The sequence below is a fragment of the Pelophylax lessonae genome, assembly GCF_965119305.1.
Source record: "Pelophylax lessonae genome assembly, chromosome: 3".
NCBI classification, from domain to species: Eukaryota; Metazoa; Chordata; class Amphibia; order Anura; family Ranidae; genus Pelophylax; species Pelophylax lessonae.
Window position 1 is genome coordinate 428,419,978 of NC_138770.1, and position 12,020 is coordinate 428,431,997.

The window sequence follows — 12,020 nt, forward strand, 5'->3', positions numbered from 1 at the left end:
ACTACATGTCACAGTTGGTGGACTCTCCGACTAGAGAAAACGCAGTCCTGGATCTATTGATCACTAATGACCCAGACATAATCTCGGAGGTAGGAGTCCAGGACAACCTGTGCTCTAGCGATCACAGGATGATCACATTTAGTGTAAATAACAATATAACACGGCAAGTAGGGAACATAAGAACCCTAAACTTCAGAAGGGCAAACTTTCCAAAATTGTACTCATTGATGGAAAGGGTAAACTGGGACCAAACCCTGTGATCACTGACGACGGAGGAAAAATGGGAATGCTTTAGGAACATATTAAGCAAATGCATCTTGCAGTGCATTCCTTTGGGAAATAAATTTAGAAGAGACAAAGCCAAACCTGGCTGGCTAAACCGTAGCGTTAAAAAAGGGCACAGTATCGGCTTTCGAGCAATACAAGGAGGCAAATAAGAAAAGTAAACAAGAAATCAAGATGGCTAAAATCAATTTGAGAGACAAATAGCGGAGGATAGTAAAAAAAAACCCAAAGAAATTCTTTAAATATATCAACAGCAAAAAAACTAGAGCAGAGCATATTGCACACATAATTAACGATGATGGGAGGATGGTTACAGAGGACACTGAAAAAGCAACCGTGCTGAATGCTTTTTTCTCGTCAGTCTTTACACAGGAAAAGGAGGGGTACACTGACCATGACTGTATGGTTAGTAGTAATACACAGGACTTGCCACTATGGCTAACAGAGGGTGAAATCAGGGAAAGGCTGGATAAACTTAACACAAACAAATCACCAGGCCCGGATGGCGTACATCCGAGAGTACTCAAGGAACTCAGTAAGGTTATATCTAGACCACTGTTCCTGATCTTTGCTGACAGTATTAGGACAGGAGATGTACCAGGGGATTGGAGGAAAGCTAACGTGATTCCGATATTCAAAAAGGGGCAGAGGCATGTCCCGGGAAATAATAGGCCTGTCAGTTTGACATCAAAAATATGTAAACTTCTGGAGGGGATTATAAGGGACTATATCGTAGAGTATGCTAAAGACAACAACATCATCAGCAGTAATCAGCACGGGTTTACAAATGGGCGTTCTTTTCAAACCAATCTCTTAACATTCTACGAGGAGGTGAGCTTCGAGCTAGATAAGGGGAGACCAGTGGATGTGGTGTACTTGGATTTCGCTAAGGCGTTTGATACAGTTCCCCACAAGCACTTAATTTATAAAATAAGGTCTGCAGGTATCGACAGCAGGGTTTGCTCTTGGATACGGAACTGGCTAAAAGAGTGTGTTCAAAGGGTGGTAATAAACAGCGCTTACTCAGACTGGTCTGAGGTAGTAAGCGGGGTGCCCCAGGGCTCAGTCCTGGGACCAACCCTGTTCAATTTATTCATAAACAGCATTGAGGACGGGATCAGTAGTTCGTTATCAGTTTTTGCAGATGACACAAAATTGGCCAGGGCAATAACTACACAGCATGAAGCAGATATCCTACAGAATGACCTGGACAAAATAACGGAGTGGGCAACGACATGGCAAAGGAGGTTTAACGTGGAGAAGTGTAAGGTTTTGCACTTCAGGACTAAAAACATAAAAACACAATACACGTTAGGAGGGGAACCCTTGGGGGGAATCAAAAATGGAGAAAGATCTGGGAGTCTTGGTTGATGATAGATTAGGCAACAGCATGCAATGTCAAGCGGGTATTGTGGAATTCTCTACCACAAGAGGTGGTTTCTGCGGGTAGTATGGTGGCTTTCAAAAGACTCTTAGACTTACATCTCAAGGATCAGGACATTAAGGGCTATGTGAGATGATTACAGCCACACACACCTACACAGGTTGAACTGGATGCACTATTGTCTTTATTCAACCTCACCTACTACCTAACTATATGTAACTATGTATAGCGATCTCCCCCGCTGAGCTGTTTTGTTGTGACGGGATGGTACCCCCCCTTTCCAGAACACTCCCATCCAGGTTGAGAATGCTGATCGGGAGTCGGTCGGCTGCTGGTTTTGTAGCATACTTGTCTGACAGAAGCCTGTTTTTTTTTTTTTTCTTTCACCAGCCAATGTCTCCCGACATCCAGCCCGCGTGTACGGGGCTTAAACCGGACTATATGATGGGCGATTATTCTGTTCAGAATGATTCCCGAAAAAAAAAATAAGGATCAACCAGAAACAGTGTCATAAGAATCATTTGGTCCTCCACAGAGGCCTCCTCCTAAAATTGTAAGACTCACAGCTATGAGCCTCACATGGACCATCATAAGAAAAGAAATCCAGGAAATGGTAAACATTTTTTAGATTATTTATTTTACACAAATTAAATAAAAAATGCTCAAAGATATTTGCTGTGTATTCATATTTATTTCTCATTACCTTACACCCAGTTCAAAGTTTCAAACCTGGTTCACAGTGGAAGTGCATGTGTTTTCTGCAGAACTGGTAAAGCAGGAGCAGAGCAGAGCAGGAGTGACTGGCCCAAATATCCTCATCATTTATAAGTAGTACCACCATTAATTGTTGATGGGGAGAACTTCTAATTGCCTTAAAGGATCAGGAGGGAATTTTCTTGTTGAAGCAAAATGGACAAATCTTTGTAAGGCCTATTCCTCACTGGTGGCAAACAATGGCATTTTCTTCACCACGAAACCTCACCTCTCCTAAAACCATGAGGATAACGCTATTTCCCTAGAACAGTACAAATAGAAGCTGAAGTGTTGCAGAGGTTTTACAGCTTGTTAGCAATCTTCAAAATTTCCCAACCTTAGTGTGGTCATACATTAACCACATGCAAAGACTTGGAAAATGCGAGGAGAATTTTTTAAAGTGTTTGTAAGCATTCGATATGTGCCACCAGTGGAGACAAGTGTAAAAGGCTTTTTCGCCTTCCTCTGAATTAACTGTGGGCTTAGAGTCCTGTATATGTAGGAGCTGCATTCCCAAAGAAGAGAGAAATAGTCTATAATGAGAAGAGATAAGGCAGAAGCAATAACTACAAGGTGTGTTCTATTTCTGGCATGAACAATTTTGGAAATAATAGTACTTATTCAGAAATGTAGTCACTTCTAGATAACAATCTACAGCTACAACACCTTGCTCGGGATTATTTAGGTGGCGGATAACCACAGGTTCATGGTTGGCAATCTTCAAATATTAGTTGGATATCAATACTTTAAATATAATGTGAGGGCATCCCTTGGTGGTAGAGAAAAGGTATAGAAAGAATCAGATAAGAATAGGATAAGGGGGGACAGAAGCAGAAAAGACAATTAAAAGGGTACCATTCTAACTGGGTCAGTGTACCAGGAACACAGCACAAATCTCTGGTTAGCGACAGATTATGTGTAGGGGCTCACATTATGTTGGGTATTTCATGAGGTGCCACAGCTTCCAAACTTTACTGAACTGTTCAATGGTGTCATGGTGGTGTGCTGCAAAGCTCCTCATTAGTTTAAGGTCTCCAATTCTGGTGCAGAATTCTATGAGGGATAGTGGCTCAATGCTTTTTTTTTTTTTTTTTTTTTTTTTTTTTAATTCAAGGGCCATCAGGCATGTAGCTGTAGTGAGTATGTGCGATAGCAGTCTTTTGGCATGTTTAGAGAAGGACTTGGGAGAAAAGGGAATAGAGATATCAAATATGTAATCAAAAAGGAAATTAACAGAGTACCAGTAAGGTTCGAGAAGCAGGCATTGCCAGTTTAACTACAGTATACATGTTGGAGAGACCAATTCCTTTATGCAGCGTCAACACCTATCACTGGCTGTTGGGTAAATAATATAAGGGTGTGATCCACACAACAAGCAATATAATTCAGGTAAAGTAAAGTGATGATATATATATATATTTATTATATATATTAGCAATCGACCTATTATCGGCAACACCGATATATTGAGGGCTGATATGCACTTCCCCAAAATATATGAATCGGCCCCGGCAGTTACTGATAATGCCGTGACGTAATTGCGTATGTTGCGCCAACGCACCTACGCGCACTGGGAGTCTGGGACAGCTTCAGCTGCCTTCTTAGGCCACTTCCCTCAGCCTTGTTTTGGAGTCTCACAGTGCGCACAGTGTGTTTTTTAGCCGCCACAGCCACATACTGGAGGAACCTCTGCACAGTCAGGACAGTGAGTAATTCTTCTCAATCATACAGTACAGTGACCAGTCACAGTGCACTTTAACACTCTGGGACTATTTCTCATCTCCATCTCCAGGAAAAGCAGCAGTGTGCAACACGTGCAAAAACAATGTAAACATGGGATCAATAACTGCAAAAACCAAAAATACGTCAAATCTTTGGGCCTATCTAAGAGTTCATCATGTTGAATTTTTTAATGCAGCAAAGAAAAAAATAAAATGGATCACAAGGTGAAACATTACTATCCCAGGCAACAATAACAGATATGTTTCAGAAAAAAAACAGGTGGCTAAAATCGGATGGGAGATCCCAACTGGTGGACAGAGTAATCACAGAGATGATGGTTACTGATAACCAGCCATTTACAATAGTGTCTGACTCTGGATTGAAGTGGTTGATGTCCATACTTGAGCCAAGGTACACAATGAAGAGTGACAAATTTTATCGAACGGAAATGCTGGAAAAGAATCACCAATAGGTCAATGAGAAAGTAAAGACTATGCTGCAACCAGAGAATGCTGGCAACTAACTCTCATTCACGACTGACTGCTGGTCAGGACAAACAGAATCACTAATGAGTCTTGCATGCCACTTCATTGACAGCGGATGGAAAAGAAAGCATTTGGTGTTGAATACAAAAGTGATGCAAGGATCCCACAGTGGGGAGTACATTAGAGAAATGTTTCTAGGCATGCTAGAAGAATGGGGAATCACCAAAGACCGAGTGATGCTTTTGCTTCGAGACAGCGGAGCGAACATGGTGAAAGGAATGAGACTTGCTGAAGTGTCAGACCTCAGTTGCATGGCACACAACCTCCAACTTGTGGTAAATGATGGTCTGTCAAATCAGAAAGCTTTGCTTGATATAATTAGCATGCTAAAGAAGAGCGCAGGCCATTTCCACCATTCTATCCTTGCCAAGAAGCGACTGAGGTGATTCAGGCTGTTCCAACAAGATGGAACTCAACGCTACACATGCTGCAAAAAGTGCTGCAGCAGAAGCGAGCTCTCACTATATATATTCAGATAAATATGGACTTGGGAGGACATTCTTGTCCTACTGCTGATCAGTGGGACATAGTAGCCAATATCATTGAGATCCTCCTACCCATAGAGGAAGTGACACTAGACGTGGGTCATTACGACTCATCTGTCATCCCATGTGTGAGAGTGCTGAAGTTGCTTCTTCAACAGAATGAAGGACCCAACACACATGGCGTTAAAAAATATAGGCAGGCCATGGGGGACAGCCTCGCCAAACAGTTTGAGAAGCATGAGGAGAAAAAAAATGCTGTGCTTGCATGTCTTTTGGATCCCTGATACATGAACCATCCTTTCTCTTCTGATGATGTATTGGCCAAGGCAAAACAATGGCTGACAGAAGATATTCAACAGAAGGTGCAGGAGGTTCCTGACGAAAATGAAAAGTCAAGAAGAGAAGGTTTCTGATGTGGAAGAGCAAGATGCAGGAGAAATATGTCCAAAAAGACAACGGACAGAAGAGAAAATTCATTGTGGTCAAATAGATGCAATGTTCAGTGTTTTATTGGGGCCTCATGCGGAGGATTCTTCTGAATCTGCAATAATGAGCCTGGATGATGAACTTCATCTTTATTTGAAGGAACCAGTAATTGACAGAAAACGTGATCCTCTTCAGTGGTGGAAAGACAATGAGGCACGCTGCAAAAGACTTGCTGTTCATACTAGTAGATACCTTTCTGCTCCTCCTTCCTCGGTACCAAGTGAGCGTGTTTTTTAGTGAAGTGGCAGCAATTTTTAAATTCAGGAATGATTTATTTTATGTTCGTTCACTCCGAAAATGTTTTTAAGATTCATATATTTTCTTTTATTCTAAACAAACACTTTCCTCCACTTCTATAGAAAAATTGTCAGTCATAATGTTTTTATAAACAATGACTCAGAAGTTATGGAACAGACTTTACTATTTCTGTGTATACATGATATACTAAAAACGCAAAGTAAATTCCAATAAAGAAGCCAAATAATGCAAATACCTGTATATGTTCAAAGTTTGTAAAAATAATAGTTTGTTTTAGAATGCATGATATGCACATATTTTCCAGTAAGCAGCATTTCCCACAGTGGAATAACGATACAATTTTGCCTGTAGGTGGCACCACAGCACAACATTTTTTGCCATCTACTGTATGTTATACAGTTTTTGTTTTCTGCCCCAAATACCAAACTTTTTTTTTTGTTTTTTCAATGCATCATAAATTATTTATGATTTTTAGGGCATATATTTATTTCAAGCAATCTAGTCTACATTATCATAAGAAAGGGGTTCATATTCGATGGGTATCATATATGAAGAGATGTATTCAGCTGGTTCAAGAAAGTACCTGAATTAGACAAATCAGTTAAATTATATCCTGGTTATTCAAATCGTTTTTATTTTTTTAGACCTCTAGTATTTATACAAGTCTCAGAGTATATTATTTCTACAGTCAATACATATAAACGTATTGCACATGTGTGCGGCCTTTTTTTTTTTTTTTTGGGGGGGGGGGGGTTCTTAAAAGGAAATTATTCTTTTTTGATACTAAGCAGCCAGCCATTGTTAATTCTATTTGAAATAAAAACTCTTACATATGTAATGTATGCATTACCCTGGTGCTGTAAAGATACACAACATGAAGATGTAAAGATTATGACCTCTGAATAGTTTATGTGCAAATGATAGTTATGGGTGTTTTTGGAGAATCATTTATTTCTTTGTGATCAAATATGTAACTGGCTGTGAGAAATGTTTTTATAAAAAAAAAAAATTCTGCTATGTATATGTACAAATATATTTTTTATACATAAATATATTTGATTTTATATGTATATTGATGTTTGAGCTGGCGCTTTGAAAGTCCCATACACATAGGGGGAATTTTTCCCTTTTTTCGTAAATGACAGTTATGAGTTTCTGCTCTTGTCTATTTTTATCCAGTTTTTATTATTTAGGGGCCAGAGTTGTATAAGCCATGTGCAGTATTGTTCAACTCACAATGATGTCATACATAGTCTTTGCTAAAAATGTTATAATTCAGGGTTCAGATCTTCTTTTGAGAAGATCCTGTCGTTCTATGTCAAAATTCAAAAATATGGACAGCTTAAAGCGGAGTTCCACCCTAAAATTATACTTCCCTCCATCTTCTTGCTCCGATCACTTGAAAAACAAATGGATAATCGTAATTTTTTTTTTTTTTTTTTTTACTTACCTTGTTTAGAAGAAAATATACTTACCTTACTTCCTCTTCCTCCCCTCGGCGGCCACGGCGATTCGTCACTTCCTGGCTTGCAATGATTCCTGGGAGCTGAACGTCATCGCTCCCAGGAATCAATGCGCCTGCGCCGGCCCCGACGTCAGTTTCCGGTGCAGGCGCCATCATACCTTGCTAAACAGCTTCTGGGCATGCCCAGAAGCTGTGCAGGGATGATGCTGCGGCATCGGAAGTGACGGCGGGGCCGGTGCAGTGCATTGTGAGACTGAAGAAGACGGAAGAGGACACAGAAGAGGATCGTGCTGGCTTCAAGCTGCCCACACCTGAGATGGCAGCGCTGGAGAAGACATTTTCAAGGTAAGTATTTCTTCTAAAAGGAAAGTGCAACTCGGGACAGATCAGAGGCTAGCCATTGTGGAATGCACTAGCCCTGACTTTCCCGGGGGTATTTTTATTAAAAAAAAAAAAAAAAAAACTTTCCCAGGGTGGAACTCCGCTTTAAGCAGGATGCAAAGGAAAAATAAAACCCAATAGGATGGTTGGAAGGAGGGGTCCAAACTCGACTTCTAGGCTTTATGTACACAGGATTCAACTTGTATAAGAACAGTGTGCATAACAAGCTTTCAGCAATTTTTTTGTAAAGCTTTTTAATACAGCATTGATGAAAACATATACATTGAATATAATGCGATTTCCCCTGTCATGCAATTCAAGTTGCATCACAAAGTGCACTAATGTGAACCAGCACTTCACCTCCAGTCTGAAAAGTTTAAAACAGGATCTTAGAACTCAAGGGAGTGCTATTACTTTAAAAAAGCTGCTTGCAGGCTTCAGTAAGCTTCTGTACAGCCAAAATGGTTTCTAGTGTTAAAAAAATCTGCTCAAGCTGCTTGTTTAAAGTGACAGCACTCCCATTAGGATCAGTGTTTAACATTCCCATAGTGGAACTGATGGGTGCTTTTAAGGATTCAAAAAAGTTGCACTAGTTCCTAAAGTGTTATTAATCAATGAAAAACATTAAACATGTTGCACCAGGCATTCTCAACCCGTGGCTCATGGAGCCATCTGATGTGGCCTGCGACCTCAAATCTATGCCAACCCATACAGACTCCTTCAGATGCACGCAGCTCTATTGAATGATTGCCTGTCCTCCATCTTCCCAGCAGCTGTCATACACAAGCAGGTACTGGAGCTTGCACCCCGCTCTTCTCTTTCTTTCTTAACACATAGACATGGTGAGAGGAGCCTTTAGCCGAGTGGATTACATCTAGTGGCATCCAGAGAGGGGTCTTGAAGGCGGATGCTCACAGTTGTGCGATGAGCTTGGTGTCATTCCAGAAGCATGCGAGTGCATTATGTAGAATGTTATCTTTGCTTAATAAGGAAGTTTATTGCACGAATAGGGCATGCACTTCCCTGATCTGTTTTTTGTTTAGATTGTCCACAGTCCTTATTTTGGAAAATCAAGGAATGGCTGCAAAGACCCAATATAGCTTACGATTGCAACATTGGTTTGGAGCTTTTTTTGGCTGGTCACACCTGACCACAAGAGTGGGCTGAATAGTGATTTCGTTAAAAGAAATGTATAGGTTTCTGGGTTTTTGTTGATTTATACTTACCTGGGTGGATGCAGCAACGGTCCGATGCTGCATCTGTCCCCCGACACCTCTACACTGAGAACCGAGCAATTGAACTTCCCCGATCGCTCGGCTCTCTGCTCTGCCCCCTCCTCGCTCACTGGGGAAGAGGCAGAGCAAGCGGCTCAAGCTGAGCCAGGTGTCGGTCAAGGGATCTGGCGGAACACGACTCCGTGGTCGTGATGTCGCGGAGCCTGGACTGACTTCTGTGATGTCAGCAGAGAGCGTACTTTAGCCCGCTCTCTGCTGAAAACGGTCATAGAAGTGAAAAACGAACTGCACTCCTGTAATTCATAGGAGAAGTACAGCCGAACGAGCTTTGGCTGTACTTATCCTTTAAAGCCTAACATAGAAAATGTAGCTGGTGGTTGCCAACATCCCAGGAAAATCTAGAACCCCCCCCCCCCCCCCCCCATATGTGAGACTTTCAACGGCAAAGAGTAGTAGAAAAACATCCAGCGACGTCACTACCCAAGCTAGTTCTTCACTAGGCTTCCTGACGCCGACATCCTGTGGGCAACCGGCTGTGCAACTTTCCGCTTCATAGCCGGCTGCCCACTGCACTTTGTGAATGGTTCTATAGTCTTGTGGGACCTGTGGAGCATCCAAGAAGACTGTGGGGAGGGAGGGGGGAGGAATACTTCTGCTTGGATTGCCTAGGCACCAGGAAGGATGTCTTAAAGTGAAAAAAAAAAATGTGATTGTGATTAAACAGTGGGTAAAAATCCAACTGGGACTGGTCTAATGGAAAATTACTATCTTGATTGTTGTTTAAAACCTTAATTACACTATTCAAAAAACTTAAGTGGCCAGCACTCTTCAAAAGGTTGAGCACCCCCATACCTGAAGCAGCCAATTAGTACCTTTACTTTATACAGAACTAACCTTCTTTCATGGCAGAGAACTGCAGTATCTGTAGGGAAACGGGCACTCGGTTGCAACATTTTTTTTTAGACATTATATACTCTTTGGAAATTCAAATTCTGTTACCTCCATCAAGACTCCTTGAGACACGTTTGCTGGATGTACGCTCAAAATACGGTGCAGGTCTGTCTATTCTCATACTTGCATCTCTTGTCTGAGCTTGTGTGCGGCCACTATAACGAAACTTGGATCCCAGAGTCAAGAATTTGGCCTTTGGTGGCTGCTCAATTGAGGAGAGCCTGCAAAAGAATTACAGCTGGTAAGTTCTATGTTTACAATTATCCCTCATTTGCAATTTTTACTTTTGCCTAGTATATAGAACAACTAAATCTAGTTCGTACAGGAAATAACACAGAATTGCTTTTCCAATGCATCCTATTACTTGTGGACATCAACTAATTATGCCTAAAAATCACATTAAAAACAGGAAGTTGTGAGCAGCTGGAGTGCCATTAGGGTTGACACTAATTGTCAGTTATTAAAGTAAATAATTGTGAGTAAATGTCACAAATTATGGGAATAGCAGAATTACTTTGCAGCAGACATGCAAACTATAAGCACTTAAAAGAAAACTGGTGTTACTTATTGTCAACGTAGCTTTTTCTGTTGAATGGTCTTTAGCATTTTCAAATAAGCAGTATGTCTGGGGGTTAGGATTTCCTAAATCTGGGCATAAAATGCTCATATTTCAGCTGATCCCCACAGAATCTGCTGAAATTTAAGCCATGGGTGCTCTACAAGGACAAAAGTCAATAAAAAAACTGACCGAGTTGAAAAATGATCAGCAAAAAAGTGACTGCATTCTATCGAATGCAGTTGCTGTTCAGTGGTGCCTTGTATTCAGTTAGCTGAGGGAGCATCGCCACAGGAGAATTGACTGATTTTCTCCCCGATGGCTGAATTCAAGAAAATTGCGCTGTGTATGGACAGTTTTAGTCTAAACCATAGCAACAACAACAGCCGAAATGATCTGTAAGACTTGCAAATTTCGAAACTGTAAACCGCTTTTTTTTTTTTACATTTTAGAAACTCTCCATACCTTTATATCATTCTGCCCAGGAAGTTCATGTAGGAGAATTATAAACCACTTACCCTGCTAAATATAAGCTACACAGCCGTGTATGTCAAAACACAACAGCTCAGCAGGTGGAGATCACTGTACTAATGTAAGATGGTTAATACGAAAAAAAAAAAAAAAAAACTTAGTGCCGGTTCACATTTGTGCGATGTGGGAACGCTGTGAATATGCAGCGTGATCCCGCATCGCATCTGCACCTCTGGCAGTTCACACTGCCATATGCTATACCCAGGGGGTGTCAATTAAAAGTTAACGACACCCCCAGTTGCGATCGCATGTCTCAGTGCGATCTGCAAGTTCGCACAGAATCGGATCGCACTAGTGTGAACCACTATGCGATCCAATTCTGCTGCAGATAAGTAAAAGCCTCGTGTGAGTTTATTGCGGATGCAGTGCGAATTCAGCCATACAAAGTGTATGGCTGAAATTCGCACCGCACATGAGATCACATGTAATTTAGGAGCAGTGCACTCTGAATTACATGCAATCTCCGCAATCACACAAATGTGAACCGGGGCTAAGTGTGTACCAGACTTTAGTAAAAGAAAAGGGGATGCTACACATTGGTAAACATGGCCCTGTCCCAACAAGGGTACATCATCATAGTGTAAACATTTGATATGTTTTCTGTTTTCTATTGTGAATAAAATATGGGTTTATGAGATTTGCAAATCATTGCAATCTATTTTTATGTAGATTTTACACACTGTTCCAACTTTTTTGGAATTGGGGTTGTACATACACATTAGTAACACATCTGCAGCCACCCTGGAGTATATTTTTCTGGGATGTGGTATACTGCCAATGCTAGATATAGGTTTTGGCTTCACAGTAGAACGTCAAAGCATTGAAAGTACTGGGTGACATTAAAAAAAGAGGCAACATTTACATACTGCCTTAATTACTATTTTTCAGCCCTGACTAGAATAAAAAAAGGAAATATAGAGAACAGGCTGCTAGACCGCTTTAGAAGTCTCAGGTGTTTTGGGTGTGGTAAATTACATCAAGAA

At 41.0% G+C, this 12,020-nt stretch overlaps 1 protein-coding gene across 17 annotated transcripts in view; it reads right to left on the bottom strand.

The window, feature by feature from the left end:
- Positions 1-12,020, bottom strand: part of EPB41L2 (erythrocyte membrane protein band 4.1 like 2) — a 375,724-nt gene that overhangs the window by 74,103 nt on the left and 289,601 nt on the right. For all 17 annotated transcript variants that reach the window (XM_082250108.1, XM_082250106.1, XM_082250105.1 and 14 more), the window contains one exon: positions 9,999-10,171. In XM_082250108.1, the coding sequence (XP_082106234.1) occupies positions 9,999-10,171 (173 nt within the window). The remainder of the gene's footprint in view (positions 1-9,998; positions 10,172-12,020) is intronic.